Source organism: Podarcis filfolensis (assembly GCF_964270895.1).
Source record: "Podarcis filfolensis genome assembly, chromosome: 5".
Taxonomy (NCBI): domain Eukaryota; kingdom Metazoa; phylum Chordata; class Lepidosauria; order Squamata; family Lacertidae; genus Podarcis; species Podarcis filfolensis.
Window position 1 is genome coordinate 86,111,158 of NC_139608.1, and position 17,402 is coordinate 86,128,559.

General features: G+C 49.2%; 1 protein-coding gene across 3 annotated transcripts in view; it reads right to left on the bottom strand.

Annotated features, from left to right (window-relative positions):
- The window catches only part of PSD (pleckstrin and Sec7 domain containing), a gene marked incomplete at its 5' end in the record, with an annotated part of 89,785 nt that overhangs the window by 44,648 nt on the left and 27,735 nt on the right, over window positions 1–17,402 (bottom strand). For all 3 annotated transcript variants that reach the window (XM_083615540.1, XM_083615539.1, XM_083615541.1), the window contains 3 exons: window positions 10,228–10,317; window positions 12,185–12,243; window positions 15,240–15,352. In XM_083615540.1, coding sequence (XP_083471666.1) covers window positions 10,228–10,317; window positions 12,185–12,243; window positions 15,240–15,352 — 262 coding nt within the window. The remainder of the gene's footprint in view (window positions 1–10,227; window positions 10,318–12,184; window positions 12,244–15,239; window positions 15,353–17,402) is intronic.

A 17,402-nucleotide genomic window follows, 5' to 3' on the forward strand; every position in this document is an offset into this window, starting at 1 on the left:
GCAAACAGGTGGTGCACATTTCAATGTTTGGGGCAGAAGCGCATCCCAAAAGACGGCAAAAGTGGAGAGGAAACTTCACAAAATGGCAGAACTGTGAATTGCCCTCACCCTCGCATTTTAGCGGGTACAGTGGACGGGTAAAGCAAGAAACACTCGCCTGAAACAAGACAAAAAGCGAGGTACAACAAAGAAAATGGTACCCACCCTTCCTGAGGCACTCATTTCATTTGCTTCTTCCATTTGTTTCCAATCAGCCAACTCCTGAGACACTTGACAGCATTTGCCACCAAGAATGGCAGCCGAACTTAAACTGGAATCCTTGCTCACTGGGTAACCTTGTGCCAGTTACTGTCTCTCAGCCTAACCTACCTCACAGGGTAGCTGCGAGGATAAAATGGGGAATAGAGAACCATGCATGCCCCATTGAGCAACTTGGAGCAAAGCTGGGATATAAATAAAAATAAACAATACTCAGTTCAGCTGGGGCCACTGCAAGGGATTTCAGAAGCTCTGAGCTACCACACTTTGCAATCAGACCCAATTGAAGACACAACCAGGATTCTGCCCACAACACTTTTAAGAAAAACTATCCCAGATGAATTTTTTGTGGGAGGTGACCTTTGTATTATAATTTGTATAGACAATGTGGAGGGGAAAACAGCCAAGCAAAGTAATAGCATGTCTCTGCTTTTTATCCAAGTTCTGGCTAACACAGCTGTGCAAATGCCCCAAAGGTTTAAGGCTCCAGGGAACATGCAGTCCCTGGGCTAGACCACAGTGCCTGAGCCTTGGAAACACTATGGATCCATCGTTCCTGAGCTTATATGAGCAACTTAAACGAGTTTAAGGTTAGGCAGAGCCTTTATGCTCTTTGTAAGACACCCAAACCCAAGTCATGAGAATTGCAGTTGAAATGTTGCAGAAACTGGGGGTGGTGCAGAATGCTGCTGCCGGTTTATTAAATGTGGAAGTCTGATGGAATCCTCATTCCATGGAACACTGATCCCAAAGCTCTGAGCTCAGTCCCAAGTTGTTACTAATGGTTTACTGCATGCTAAGCTAGGGATGATGGGAATTGTAGTCCTAGCTTCCCTGCTAGCTAGGGATGGTGGGAATTGTAGTCCAAAAACAGATGGAGACCTAAGTTTGGGAAACTAGTTTACCGAAAGCCCTAAACTGCTTGGTAGCCAAGTATCTGCTGGAGTGCCTCCTCCAATCTGATGCCAATTTGATGCATAAAATTGGTGGGGGAAGGTGAGGCTCTGTTTGCAGTCAACAGCAGGATTTGGGGAGAGGGGACAAATGGGAGGACCGTCTCCATGGTGAAGCCCAACTTCAGAATGATCCCCCCAGAACAGCCAGGCCTGTCACCCTCACTGATAGCTTTCAGACATCAATAAAAACATTTTTTTATTTACCCAGGCTTTGCGGTGTGACAGTGCGATGTTTAATCCTCAGTAGCAGTATCTGGTTAGTGTTTTAATTACCTGTTAATATGTTTCATGTTATGTGTTTATCGTAAATCCATATTACCCAATGACCCTGTTCCCATTCCCCCCCCTCCTTCGGCTTAGATTTTAATCCAAGCTGGATAATAAATCCAGTCAGCCAGCCTGCTCTCAAATCCCCACTTACTCCATGTGTCAGCGTGAACTGATGGTAGAAAACTGAGTGAGGTCTTCCATTTCCCAATCTGTTGTTCTAGTTGCTTTGCTTAGCAATGCAAAGTAGCCCCTGGGAAATAATGCAATAGTCCTTGTAAACTAAATTCCAATGTGTTCTTTGGCTTGGTGCATCTCTGTCAGGTGCTCCAAAAGGAGGAGAGGGGGAAATGGAAGACCTTTCTGCTGCTTGGGGTAGGAAAAATGGGGGATTATTAGGGGATAAGTAGGGTGGGGGAAAGGGCTGGGTAGATAGGGAGATGAGTTAATGACTCAGTGGGGTGGGGTAGAATTCAGGTTGTCTTGGGGAATGAAAACTCATCCATTGCTAACGGAGACTGTATCAACAGACGCCGACAAAGCTCCGTTTGGTCAGGGAGACTCTGAGAAAATGGAATTGCAAATTAAGGAATGATGAAGGTCATTTAAACCCAGTTTTGGGGGAATGTCTTAGTTGGTGGACTAACTCAAGGTTTTCACAGTGCTGCAGAGTTCTAAAAGCCAGCCTTGTGGACTTGATTAATATAAAGAAATATGCATGAGAAATTGTTTGAAAAATAGATGACATTTCAAGGAGCAGTGAAAAGCAGATACCAAAAACGTAGGGTGTTTGGGAAGTGGTCATGAAAGTGAAACGTAACAGTTTCAGCTAAGTCAGGGGTAGGCAACCTAAGGTCCGTGGGCTGGATGCGGCCCAATCGCCTTCTCAATCCAGCCCACAGACAGCCCAGGAATGTTTTTACATGAGTAGAATGTGTCCTTTTATTTAAAATGCATGTCTGGGTTATTTGTGGGGCATAGGAATGCGTTCATCTCCCCCCCAATAATCCGGCCCACCACATGGTCTGAGGGACGGTGAATTGGCCCACAGATGAAAAAGGTTGCTAACCCCTGAACTACCGTATTTTTTTGCTTTATAAGACTCACCTTTTCCCTCCTAAAAAGTAAGGGGAAATGTGTGTGCGTCTTATGGAGCGAATGCAGGCTGCGCAGCTATCCCAGAAGCCAGAACAGCAAGAGGGATTGCTGCTTTCACTGCGCAGCAATCCCTCTTGCTGTTCTGGCTTCTGAGATTCAGAATATTTTTTTTTCTTGTTTTCCTCCTCCAAAAACTAGGGGCGTCTTGTGGTCTGGTGCGTCTTATAGAGCGAAAAATACGGAAAGTTGTACTGGAGATGTTGCATTGCGTTGTTCCATACAACACCCCAAGGTTACAGATTTAGCATATCTTACAGGGCAGGAAGCAAATTGCATTTTGTCACTGGAACCTGATGCAGAACATCCCATGTCTGCCGGTGTGCATCAGTTAGGTGCTTGCAAGAGCCAAGCATCGCCAGCTCATACAGGAAGCCATGGTGCAGATGAAAAGCTGCTAACATCTTCTATTTGGTTTAGGAAAAGCTGTTCTTTTTAGTGCAGAGATCTGAAGGAACAAGAGATCTGAAGCCCGAGTGAGATGTTAAAGAGAGATGTGTGGGCATCACTGATCCACACCTCCCCAGTAATGTTGAATTGAAAGCCTGTGCTGTGTGACATTATCATATTAGTGTGTTCCTGTTCTGCAACGCTGGCTCCTGCTCAATAGACTGAGAAAATGCTAACTTGGATGATCACATCTCCCTGCCCCCCCCCAGCTACGCTTTACTGGTGAGACATGTTTTGATGGTACCCAGTGCATCTTCCTGCAGCAAGCACACTGGTCCTGGTGCAAATGTATGCTAGCAGAGGAATGCAGAATCATTTTCAACCCTAGGTCTGCATTCCCTTCTGAGCTACCTTCCACATGGGGAGGCAAGAAGCAACAGTGGGCAGTGCGACAGGTGTGGATTTTGCTGTTTCTATACACACACTCACCCACCCCTCTCTGGCCTCCATCCAGGCAAACAAAAAGCACGATCAGGGTTCAAGGACAGCGCTAGGCCAGTGAGGTGTGTGGTTGGTGTGTGTGTGGCCTGAAGAGATAAATTCCCGATAGGGATGGCCTGGAGAGAAGCATTTGGCTCCTGGACCAGGTGTTCCCCATCCCTCTGCTGGAAGGATGGAAAGAGGAAGTGCTTGCAAGGGCCAGTGTGGTGCAATGGTTAGAGTGTTGGACTAGGGCCTGGGAGAGCAGGGTTCGATTCCCCACTCGACTACAAAGCTCACTGGGTGAGCTGGGGCCATTATAAGAGAACAAGGAAGGTGTTCATCTCTTTTTCTAGAAAAATAGCACTGGTTGTGAGGATGCAACAGGGAGGAGGAGGAAAACCATGCATACTACCTTGAGATTCTTGAAAGATAAATGCAACACATAAATAAAACATGGAAAAAGCACCAAAGTCATGTGCCCTTCAAATGGTAATGCTTCCTGAAGTGAGTCTGAACTGCAGTGGACCCAGCAGTGTGTGGACAGAATCTGGAGGATCCAAAAACTTTTGTATGCCAGGCTCTTGGCACCTGCAGGAAAGGTCACTTGACGTGAGCAGAACAAGAAAACCAAGCTGGATTCTATGATGACAGGTAAGGCACAAACAGGGATGGTCAAATTTCAAGGATGCATCGCAGCACGCCAAAACACTCCAGAAAGATGCAATACAAAGAGTGAAGTCTGACATGGGGTTAAAATCAATCCCACCCAACAGATATCATTTAGTATAACTTGTCCATAAAAGGAAGTTCTAGGCAAACACAGGTCCACTCACACCTTGTCTTTGGTTGTGACTCTCATTTAGGCCCCAAAGGTGGGTAAGGGGAAAAAAAGATTTGGTTTAAAGAAGCAGCAGAGAAACTGCTTTTCTGAATCCAGTGAGTCAATCTGGGTGTTTGGGAACACATGGGATATCAGGTGATTTGAAACTGAATGTCTTTTCAAAAGGTGAGTTCCAGGTGTCACAAACAAGTGATTACTCTTCCTGAGATGCCTTCGTTCCAAAGGTATCCCTGCTTTCCCAGAGCTCAGGTAGCAATGGGCCCTCACCCAAAATGTGCCCAGAGCAGCAACGGAGAAAAAGCTGCGCAACTGCAGCTGCCCAAGCCCAGCCACACCAGATTGCAACAGTTTTTAGGAGTTACGTTCTTTTTTTTTTTTAAAGAAAAAAAGTCTGTCAATGGGAAGCACTCACACTGCTGTGCCACTAAAGGGCAGAAGCCCCCGGGGGAGCACTTCAAAAAGGCAGCCACAGGGTCACCTACAATAATGCATCACTATCTCTGCTTATAGGGGATGCGGGTGGCGCTGTGGGTTAAACCACAGAGCCTAGGACTTGCCGATCAGAAGGTCGGCGGTTTGAATCCCCGTGACGGGGTGAGCATTCAAAAGCACGTCAAAGTGCAAGTAGATAAATAGGTACCACTCTGGTGGGAAGGTAAGCGGCGTCTCCGTGCGCTGCTCTGGTTCGCCAGAAGCAGCTTAGTCATTCTGGCCACATGACCTGGAAGCTGTACGTCGGCTCCCTTGGCCAATAAAGCAAGATAAGCGCCGCAACCCCAGAGTCGGCCACGACTGGACCTAATGGTTAGGGGTCCCTTTACCTTTACCTCTGCTTATATTTTCTTCCTAATTCTAAAAATAACAAAAAATCTTTCAAAGGATGTGTCCAAATATATGAACCAATTGTTGCTGGCATCTGTCTGTCTCAAGAGACAATGGGATGTGCCTCCAGGGATGAAGTCAAACCCCTGCGCTAGCAGTGCCAAAGTGTGTATGGAGGTGCTGGGCTGCCCGCATGACAAGACCCCTGCCCTCTCGGCTACGCTGATGTGGTCCAAACAAAAGCAGAGTAATACGTTTGTCACCACCGTGATGGAAGGAGCTGCCAGGAGGCATACAAGGTGCCACCCAACCATCTTAGGGACTCCACTCCTGATTTGTGCAGGGTTTACTCCTTAGCCTTTTCTTCTCCAGGAGATATCCCGCAAGGCAGCAGAGGTTTAGGACCAGAGTTTTCCTTCTCCTAGATGGGCTACCATCCCAGGTGGACGAGCCCCATCTGCCCATCGGTTCCCTCTACGGCAAGTGCAGTAACTGCTGCCTTGACCACTGGACCCACTATTGGTCTCGTCGGCTCAATCCACCACAGCCTGTTTTCCCAAGTCCCTAACTCGCGGAAGGTTCGAAGCCTATCAGATACCCTCATCTGGTTTGTTGGCCAGTTGAAGCCACCTTCCAGGGCACAGGTGCCAACTCCCTGGAGCCCTGGGTGCCCAAGCACCCACAAAATTTGCCATGAAGAGGCCAAGCACCCACAAATTTCAGTGCCAGGGCCACGCACGCTGCACGGCACTCATGGTCCCGGGCACCCACGGTTGTGAGGCCAAGTTGGCAGGGTGTGGCCGCTGTCGCCTACGGACAGCTTCTAGGAGCCACAGGTGAGAGATGATTACAGGGTGGGGACCAAAAGGGTAGACAAACAACCCCTGAAGGAGCACAACATATCTCCCACCAGAGGTACTACCACTCCATACACCCCAGCATATGGGGCGAAGAAATATCCTGGCGGAAGAGACCGCTCTTAGGCAGAGGCTGTGACCAGCAGCTGAGAGAGACCTTGTGCTCCTATGTCCTTGGAGCACTATTGAACTATGAATCAGAAGCTATTCTAATTTACTTAGCCTCACTGTCTAAGAACACCATTTAGCTGACGCCGAGAAGGTCAGCGACCGTACCCACTGTCTTGGTACGTGTGGGAGAGCAGGGGCGGGGGTCCTCTTCGCTGCTCTAATTGTGGAAAGAGTGATGATGGAAGAATTTCAGGCTTCTACTCAGACGCCTGAATCATGCCGGTGATGCTCCTTGCTTGCCGAGGGCAGATGAAGCCCCTTGCTAACTGGCTGTTTGCACAAGTTGTGTTAGTGCGTGCAGGAGTAGCAGGAGATCTGAGCAGGAAGCCATTGCAGGGCTGCATCGCTAAGCCAGCAAACCTTTAAGAGATGTCTAGCCTGTTCCAGGACCTCTGCCAGACAGAAGGAAGAGGTGCAAAGCTCACCCACCTACCCACCTCCTTGGCAGAAATGGCTGGTTGCTCAACATGCATTTCTTTTGCATATTTCTAACTCACCTTTCTTAGAAAAGCCAATATAATTTTCTCAGATTCCTGGGATCCAGTGCCAAGAGATACAGCACCACCCTTCTTTTCTTATGTAGAACAAGTGTGGTGTGTTCTACAACCAGGGACACCCTCCCTCTCCGGTCAGCCATTAACCTCACTGGGTGACCATGGGGCAAATACCAAAACTCTCAGCCTAACCTGCTTCACAGGGCTGTTGTGTGGATAAAATGGGGAGGGGGAAGAGAACCATGCATACCAGCCTGAGCTCCAAACTGTGTGTGTTCAGGACATCCCTGACGGGAACGGGTCCTTGCAGAATTAAGTGGGGAAACTGAGGCATGGGTGCTGCAGAAAGCACATAGCAGCAGATCTGTATATGGAATACAAACTGCTTAACTGCTTCCTAGACCGATGTGCTACTGAGAAGATGAAACTGTTGCTTTCTGTGCGGCACCATGAGACTGGTGTCAACACAAAGATGAACAAGCAGAACAGAAGAGGTTGTCCTCTGACACTTGCACTGTGTGTACTGAGACACTGCTTCTTGCGAAGAGAAAAGAACAGAGAAAGCACACGGGTGCAAGGGAGAATAAAGGCCGTTATCTGTGACATGCTTGTTTCGTTCAAGCCCTGGCTGCAAGATGGGATCTGTAGGCAATCACACCTTCCCGCCCCCAGTATACAACCACGCTGAAGCAAGAGCAGTGAGAATGGTTCCCGAATGCGTGCTTCCTTCTTCCCTCCTGAATAACTTTGATTTTTGCTTATTTTCTATTAGGCTGTGAGCCTATGCTCAGAACGGTCTTATTTTACGATGCTGCATAGCTCTTAGAAATGGGACGCGGGTGGCGCTGTGGGTTAAACCACAGAGCCTAGGACTTGCTGATCAGAAGGTCGGCGGTTCGAATCCCCGTGATGGGGTGAGCTCCCGTTGCTTGGTCCCTGCTCCTGCCAACCTAGCAGTTCGAAAGCACGTCAAAGTGCAAGTAGATAAATAGGTACCGCTCCGGCGGGAAGGTAAACGGCATTTCCGTGTGCTGCTCTGGTTTGCCAGAAGCGGCTTAGTCATGCTGGCCACATGACCCGGAAGCTGTACACCGGCTCCCTCGGCCAATAAAGCGAGATGAGCGCCGCAACCCCAGAGTCGGTCACGACTAGACCTAACGGTCAGGGGTCCCTTTCTTTACCTTTTTATAGCTCTTAGAAAATGTGTGTGTCGGGGGGGGGGGCAAGCGTTTTTCATAAGTGTTTATTAATAATAGTGATCTCATTTTGTTTCGGATGATGTATGAACATGTCACAATAAGTACCGCCTTACGAAAGCATTCCTTTCTGCGTGAGGTGGGAGGGATCGTTTCTCCCCAGAAGTGAAACCAGGTACTATTTTAGCAAATAGGTGTATCCAGGAGGATGCCTAACTTCTTGTCACCAGTTGCCCTCTGTAAAAGCCTCCACAGGCTGTTTTCTTCCCGACGCACCTCCCCCTTCCACTTTAGGAGCCCAGATGTAGGGGGTGGTAGTTAGTATCCCTTCTTGCCTCCTGATTCTCCTCTTCAAATGCTTCCCTTCCTCAGATCTTAGATTAGTGATATGAAGGAAATGAGGTCGGAGGTGTTCCCCCCCATAAGGTCTAGTTCTGCCCTAAGATGGTACCTGCCACCCATAGTTCCTGTACATACTTGTATTGAAAATACCGTATTTTTTGCTCTATAAGACTCACTTTTTCCCTCCTAAAAAGTAATGGGAAATGTGTATGCATCTTATGGAGCAAATGCAGGCTGCGCAGCTATCCCAGAAGCCAGAACAGCAAGAGGGATTGCTGCTTTCACTGCGCAGCGATCCCTCTTGCTGTTCTGGCTTCTGAGATTCAGAATATTTTTTTTCTTGTTTTCCTCCTCCAAAAACTAGGTGCGTCTTGTGGTCTGGTGCGTCTTATAGAGCGAAAAATACGGTAATTAAGAAATGCCCTTTGAAAGAGTCACCTTTTAATTGCTCCAAAGCAAGTTAATTGGATAAATGTTGTAGCCCTACTTATTACAGGTTTTGGCTTTTTATCAGGCTCACCCACCGGAGGAGTCGGGAGAATTCCCGTTTCAGCAAAATAAAGACTTCTTGGCTATGTCTGACACCATATTTCCCCTTATTATATATTGAGTAAGTTGACAGGAAAGTGGCCAGGAAATCGCAGCAGCGGCGGCAGCAGCAGAAATGCATATTTGAAATGTGACATTTGAACCACATCTTGCAAAGACCTCCCCTCACCCTCCAAGATCTTCTAAAAGGTGTTTGGGTGTAAATTTGTATGTTCTGGTGTAAATTTTCAGACACTGCAAAAAATGCATTTCTTCATCTGTTTCCTGATTGCTTCACCCAATTTTAAGGGCAGCCCAACTTTGTGACAGCAGGGGGAGTCTTTGAACAGAGCTGCCCTTGGGCTTTAGGGTGGCTGAGTCAGGACCAGCAGAGCTCTCTGTACCTCTGCCTTACCCCTGTTCTTTATCTATTTGCCACCCCTGGTTAGCTCAGTCCCCAAGCAGTCTGTTTATGAAGGGCTAAGCAACTTGAAAGAGCACCCCTCTTTCCAAACTTTGTGAGCTGGTGGCCCCTGCAACTTCTCCAACCACCACCAACAGCACTACCCCCCGTGGGAAATTCACAGAGGGCCAACCAGCTATTTATCCTATGGGTAGGTTAGCCCTGCAGGACACAGAAACTCAGGTCATTGGGAAGTTTTGGCAGACACAGTATGTGCATTTTCAAAGGAGTCTTCCCCAATACAAGGCCTGCATTTTATTTAGAGGTGGGGAGCCCTGAAGAAGCCAGAGGTTTTTAGGGTTCTTAGCCACATACTAGATTCCATGAAGGCAGTGGCATAGCATGGGTTGCTGGTGCCCGGAGTGGGGCAAGTGTTGCACCCCCTTGTGGACTGGGCAGCAGGGATGGAGGCATGCACCAGTGGGTGGGTGGGGGAGACTTCCCACATCAGGTGCTTTCCTGCCTTCCTCTCGGCCAGGCCAGGTGGCACGTAGGTGGCGGTGGCGAGGTGCGGGGCTGAGGGGCATGCTGGTAGGCATCTGAACCAGGAGAGCTCAGGGCTGCCCTCGCGTGTCCTCTTTTGCCTTCCAGCCATAGCTCCCTGCTGCTGGCGAGCTCAGCACCAGGAGCACTGAGAAATTCTGGGCCCGGGGCCACCCTCCCCCATGCTATGCCACTGCATGGAGGATTCTGCTCACTTTGATAACTACCAGTGTGCATCTTCTGGGATTCAGTGTGGAGAGTAGAGATCCTCTTCTGTTTCCAAGCACAGCAATCTCATAGCCATATCGCAGAATAAACGTCCTGGCTTCAGAAAGCCTCTGTTTGAAAACGTTGCTGGCCAGGGCAATGGTGCCACTTTTTCCTATTCAAATGGCCTCTCTTGGATTGGGGAGAAGGGAAGCCCCTATTGGCCTGGGCAATTGTCCCAGAAATAATGCCATGCAAACAGATGCCACAGCCTCTCCTTGCCCTGCGCAAGAAGAGCTCTTAACGGGATTTACCTTGAGCAGTTCCCGGGGGAAGTCACTGCCTTCGTTGAGTCCTTCCAGGTTCCCAATGAAATCCGAGCAGGACATCCGCTTCCCAATGTTCTGTTGTGGAGGAAAGGGGGAAGGAGTAAAGAGTGACAGAGTCATGAGAAACAGAAGCCATGAAGTCAGATTTATTAGGTTAAGATGTCAGAAGATATGGTGATAAGTGCTGGGTTGTATAGCATTATAAAATAAAAATGCTTAGGCAATGTAATGGAGGATAGGTGTCCAGTGATGGCATTTAGCCATGGTTGCTTAACACATTCTACATATCTAAGGTGGCAGCTGCTTGTTGCAGTGTGGGGTGCTGAGGCGCAGTGTTGGAAGACTTTGCTGTATGGAATGATGGGAGTATTCTGTCCCATTGCCAGAGGTGAGGAAAGATTCAACTGTCATTCTGGTCACCTTCTTTATGTGAAATTCAGCTTGGGTGTGTAGGGATCTTGTCCTTTATCCAGGGACGCAGTGTGGGAAGGGCCAGGGCGCCGTAGCCCCAGGCGCACAATTTTGAGGGTGCGTAAACAAAGTGCTCCCATGCAGGCTCCCCGTCCCGCCCCGCTTGCTGTCATGGGTCTCTAGGCGGCCCTGAAGCCTGGCCTGGCCGCCACATCCTTGACCCCCTTGCTGAATGGCCGCCTGGCCAGCATTGGGGGGATCCTCCTGGCAAGGGCCGCATCGGCTGGGCGCCCCCCTGTGTAGGTGGGTGGGTGGGCAGGCACATTAGTGCGGCCCCGTGAACCCTCTGTGCAGGGCTGTCATAAGCATATGCGGTGCCGGGGTGCAAAGATCCACCTGGCGCCCCCCCCCCAGTTGCCCAGTTCCAGGTGCGCAGGAGGGCAGAGCCGGCCGGCTGCCTCAGCGTCTCGCTGGCTCAGTCGCCCCCAAACTTGCGCTGCAGAGCCACCTGCAGCAGAAGAGCCTGCCACAGTGTTCTGACCGATGGGCAGGCTCTTCCCTGAACTCAACTCTTGGGCCCCAGACTCTTGGCCTGGCACCCCTTAGAGCCCAGTGCCCAGGTGCCCCGCACTCCTAGTGCCTATGGGTAAGACGGCCCTACCTCTGTGCCCTGCACCTGGCTGGCAGCATCGGTGGCAAGGGCTGGGCTGGTGTGGCAGGTTTTGTTCCCCCTCTGCATCCTGCCCCTGGTCCTGCCCAGCACACATGCCCCGGGTACTGGCAAACGACGCAACGCCACTACCTTCACCTCTGGCTGCAAAATGTACTGAGCTGATTCTGGCTTGGAAGCATTTGGAGACCTTTCTAAGTCTTAGAACAACCATCTCTTATTCTGGGATGCTGCAAGTATGTATGGATGTATATATACATACACCAGCCAATCTTTTCCCCTTGCCTTCCTTTGTGTCGATCATTTTTTGCCACCCATTCTTTTCAGTCTCTCACCTCTTTCTCCACCCCCCATGCTTACTTAATTTTGTCCCCATCCCTGTTTACAAACCCCCTTCTCTCAAATCACCCCTTCTATTTTGCCGCAGGGACATGGAGCACTGTGCCATATTCTGGAAGGTGTCTCATTGTGAGCCAACCCTCCTCTGCACCCACTTCCAGATTCAGAATCAGGATGTATTTCAGCAAATGTCATTATTCTGCTTCTGAGCTAGGTCAGCTCCTGGCATTTTTAAAAATCCCCCATGTTCCTTTGATTTGCCACGGGGAAATTGCCACTGTGTTCTGGGCAGCAGGGAGTTCTAAAGGAAGGTTGTAGGAAGCAGAACAGGCATATTTGGCACACAGGGGAGCTTCCAGACAATTGAACAATCTGGCTGCGACAATACACCATAGCTCATTTAGCTTAGCAGAAAGCCTTCCCAGCTCAGCAAAGGACATTTTCCTGCATAGCTGCCTTGACGTATGTCAGTAAAAGGCTTTCAGCATACCAGCTAGAGAGTGGGAGGATAGAAGCACTTACATGGCCGTGGAGGTCTGTGTTTAAGAGCATCAGGGCGCAGGTCAGAGTGTGGGCTCCATCTGTAGCACAAGCACCAGAGAGAGAGATCATCAGCCCCCCATCCAGCCACCCATCAATTTAGTGACCCCTTTTGCAGCTCGGCAACTTTCTCTCTGCCATGTGTGTTTACATGCTACACGAACCATTCCAAAATTTACATGAAATAAAAGAGGCCTGAGAGACCAATACCTCAAGACTGCTTCTCTCCATATGAACTTACCCAGACCCTGAGATTGTCTCCTGTGGACCTTCTTCGTGTGCCTTCTCTACAAGAGGTCCGGAGGGCAGCAACCTGGGAACGGGCCTTTTCTGCAGTGACTCCCTGTTTGTGGAATGCTCTCCCCAGATAAGTTTGCCTGGCGCCTTCATTACACACTTTTAGGTGCCAGGCGAAGACATTCCTCTTCAACCTGGTCTTTGGCTGATTGACACCCGATGCCCTTCTAGATGTGTTGTGGGCGGGGGATTATTGGTTTGTTTTTGTTCTTATCTTGATTACGCATTTTGTGTTTTTTATTTTGCAATTTTATGTTGCGAACCAGCCTGAGATCTACGGGTAGAGGGTGGTATACAAATTTAACAAATAATAATAATAATTAAAAAATGTAAGTTAAGAAAATAGAGATTGATCCCAGTGTTACAGGATTTGGCCATTGGTTTGTGGCTTGATATAGGTAAAACAGCATTCTTTAATAGAAAAAAATGGCTGGTGGGGGGGTTATTCTTTGGGTGGGGGGGGGGGTTGTTGCTTCTGCTGTTTGTTGCTATGTTATGCATTTTTGTGTTTTTATAGTGTAAACTGTCCTGTGATCCTCAGATGAAGGGCAGTATAGAAATTTAATAAATCATCATCATCACTGGTCAAAAGCTTCCCCAATGAGGACCACACCGGAGCTAAAAAGACTCTTTTAACTAGCTCAAAGGGTTGGGATAGCTCAGTCGATAGAGCATGAGACTGTTAATCTCATGGCCCCACGATGAACAGAATATTCCTGCATTGCAGACCAGATTACCCATGTGGTTCCTTCCAACTCTAAGATTCTATGTCTTGCGTGCATGGCACATATAGGAAAGTGAACGTGAGACAGGTTAAAGCCCCTGTACAAACAACAACAAATCTGGGAACTAGATTCGTAGCCACATGAGTGGATATTTGGAAGGAAAGTAACACGAGGTTTTCGCACACCGCAAGTGACTGAAGCAGTTATCTCCTATATCCATGTTTAGTCCAGATAATATTGTATTTTGTGGGGAAACAAGGCCGATCCGGCCATTGAAGTCACCTCCCAAGACAAGCCGAGGGTTAGGTGACAGAGAGTCTTTACTTTTGAGTAGTTGGTCAAGTTTTTCCCAATATGATCTCAGTTCCCCACAAGACTTTACTGGAGGTATGTACACGCAGATGAAATAAGTATTTCTCAGGAGACTATCAGAAAGGGACAACACTAAAAAATTAGGGGTGGTCAACGAGGGACACTGTTGAATTGATACATTAAGAGAGATTGACACCAGCACTGCCAGCCCCCCACTAGGCCTTCCATACTTTACAGTTTTAAGAGCTGGTTGAGTATATCTCCTATATCTACATATTGCCCAAGGAGTTTAGAAGGGGGCATTTGATCTTAGAATTTTCATTTAAGATGAGAGAAGTTGCTTTCCTAAACCTTTCCATAGGCACCTGCGCACCTGCTGTCACTTTCAGAAAGGGGCATGTTTTAAAATATTTATTGTGCCATGTTCATCTTGGTTTTAAAATTCAAAAGAGTGTTGTCTTCTTCTCAAACGCTTTCAGCTTCATGCACAAGTCAAACACTCAATATTAGTTCTTGGGTGAATCATTGTGTTTTCTGTGTATTCCTGGTGACAATGTGAGCTTCCATAGCAGCAGCTCATTATGCTGTGATTCAGGCAACCATTCCTTTTGTTAGGCACGTTGCTTGATATTTCATCAATGGGAGCTAATGGATGGGAGGTTGCCCCTCCCCCCTCCCCAGTTGATAATCTCTCTGTGTTTTTGAATGAGCTACCGAGACAGGCTGTAGGCAGCCTAAAAACTCAGTGCGGGGGAGGTTTTATCCCCAGTTACACAATATGCTTTACCTGTACTCATTAAGGCTGTATTAATTACAACAAAAATGATCATTATTACTGTTACCTGCACAGGCGCTGTGGGGACAGCAGGCCAGGTTGGAGCTGCCAGAGCATCCTTCACCTGCCTTTCCCTCTATTCTTCCCCTCTTCCTTTTCATCCTTCCATCCAGCCCAACCTACTCCCTCCCTCCTTCTCACAACCCTTCTGATCTTTGGAAATTCAGCTTCTTGGCCATCGCTTCCCTTTTGTGAAACAGCAAGTGCCTCAAAACAACTCACTCCAACCCCACGAAGAAGAGGTTTTCGAACTTTTCAGGTCTACGGCTCCCTTGACCAACTACATTTTTTTCTGCGGCATCCCTGTGGGGCTCAGGAGCCCAGTTAGGTCACCCCTTGCTTGCAGAGCTGGCGGCCCCTCACCCTTTTTCGAATGCCCTCCCTTGTAGAGTGTTCCCTCAGCCTCCTCTCTTCTTCCCTATCCTTGGGAGTCCTCTGGGCAGCTGCAGCTGCCACCCCTGGTCTCTGAGCCAGCCCCGCTGCCCCAAAGAGAGGTGCCTCCTCACACTGCCCCTCAAGGGCCTGGGAAGCACTCCCTGGCCAGCCCCAGAGGCGCCATTCACCTGGGGAGTTTGTAGCTGGGGCTGCTGCAACAAACAGCTGTGCAAGCCTTTGGGAAGCAGAGACACAAGAGGGCATCAGAGGAGGGAGGGAAGGAAAGAGAGACGGAGGCCAGTGTTGCCTGCGGCACCCCTGACCATCATTCAAGGCACCCCAGGGTGCCATGGCATGCTGGTTGAAAACTACTGCCACGAAGCATAGAGATGCCTGCCTGTGGCACTGCATGAGACGTCTCTGTGAACAGAACCAACTTTTTGGTCCAAGAACCTCAACCGCCCCTTTCCTCCTAGTTTCACAATTATCTCACCCTCAGAAGAGATGGCCTTGGGGTTGCACTCATAATAACGCTGCGAAAAATGAGCCAGGACTCTCTCCCGCTCCTGAGTCTCACCCATGAGGGCCAGCTCCTTTAGAAAAGATCTGGAAAGGAAACGAAGCGATGGTGACTCCTCAAAGCAATACCCATTGCCCTCTGACATCCTGATGTTTGAGCAGAGCACCGGAAACCTCTCTTCCTTCGGAGATACGAAGTTTAAAGCGGCATTCACAGTGCTGTTACCATGGCCACCTGATCGTCCCTTCTCTCCCCTCTTATCAGGCGCTGTCAACACCCAGGGACAACGCAGCACCCTTGTATCATCTTCATTTAATTTAAAAAGGTAAAGGGACCCCAACCATTTGGTCCAGTCGTGACCGACTCTGGGGTTGCGGCGCTCATCTCGCTTTATTGACCGAGGGAGCCAGCGTACAGCTTCCGGGTCACATGGCCAGCATGACTAAGCCGCTTCTGGTGAACCAGAGCAGCGCATGGAAATGCTGTTTACCTTCCCGCCGGAGCGGTACCTATTTATCTACTTGCACTTTGACCTGCTTTCAAACCGCTAGGTGGGCAGGAGCTGGGACTGAGCAACGGGAGCGCACCCCGTCGCAGGGATTCGAACCACCGACCTTCTGATTGGCAAGTCCTAGGCTCTGTGGTTTAACCCACAGCGCCACGCACGTCCCTCATTTAATTTACATGCCTCTTAATTGCCAAGGTGGTTTGCCAAGAGGTTGACAAATAGGAAACCAGTTGCAAAGAATAAAATCAAACGCAATTACAATACCATACCACCCAACATTCCTCAGGTGAAAATAGGGACCTTTCTCACCCCCCCCCCCAACTGGCCCTCCTTGACCCCCCCATTTTTGTATCTTCCCCCTCAGAGCACTTCTACCACTATGACACCAATGGGGCACAGCACACATGTCCTCTGCTGTCCTGAAAAAAAACCCCTTAATCCTGATTTTATTTTATTCTTTGGCAGACTGACAAAAAGAAAAAGGCACACCAATAAAAATTTTTTAGAAAGGGGCAAGATTAGACACGGATGCACAAAGCATTTTTTTTATTTTAAATCAAGACTCCTTGTACTCCACTCCCCCTTTCTTCTCGCTCAGGGTGCCCCTGCCCTCTGCATGCCCCTCGAAACTGGTGTGTCACTCAGGACTGGGCCTCGGCGGCTGTAGTCTCTCCTCCTCCTTCACCCACCCTCCAGAAGCTGCCTTGAGCTGCCCAAGAGAGGAAGCTGGTAGTGGTGGCCATGGAGAGGCAATGGGACGCGCCATACAGCTGCCACTGCTGTCATCGCCACACAGGACAAGCACTGGCTCACCCTCTTCCCCAAACTCGGTGGTGGTGGTGGCACTGGCAGGGGGAATGGGGACATTCCAGAATCAAATCAGAAGCTGGGACAGCTTTCGTAATTGTGGGACTGCCCCTGGAAAACAGGGGCAATTGGAGGGTATGCAATGCATGATCAAACTACTCAATCTGAACATTAAAACAGACATCTGCAGTAAAAATGGACAGTAAGAGAAACCCACTAGCACAGGCAATGTGCGGGCTTGTGTGGGTTGGCAAACTAAGGCCCGGGGGCCGCATCTGGCCCAATCGCCTTCTAAATCCGGCCTGCGGATGGTCCTGGAATCAGCATGCTTTTACATGAGTGGAATGTGCCCTTTTATTTAAAATGCATCTCTGGGTTATTTGTGGGGCATAGGAATTTGTTCACCCCCCCCAAGTATAGTCCGGCCCCCCACAAGGTCTGAGGGACAGTGGACCGGCCTCCTGCTGAAAAAGTTTGCTGACTCCTGCTCTAGACTAGGGTTGCCACCTTTGTTCTGGCAAAATACAGGACAGGACAGGGTGGGGCGGGGCAATTGGGAGGAGATTTCCCCCCCCCATCCGGTGCTGAAGCGACTTCAAAGCAATCCAGTACAATCTATTGCAGGGACGCGGGTGGCGCTGTGGGTTAAACCACAGAGCCTAGGACTTGCTGATCAGAAGGTCGGCAGTTCGAATCCCCGCAACGGGGTGAGCTCCTATTGCTCGGTCCCTGCTCCTGTCAACCTAGCAGTTCGAAAGCACGTCAAAGTTCAAGTAGATAAATAGGTACCGCTCCAGCGGGAAGGTAAACGACATTTCCGT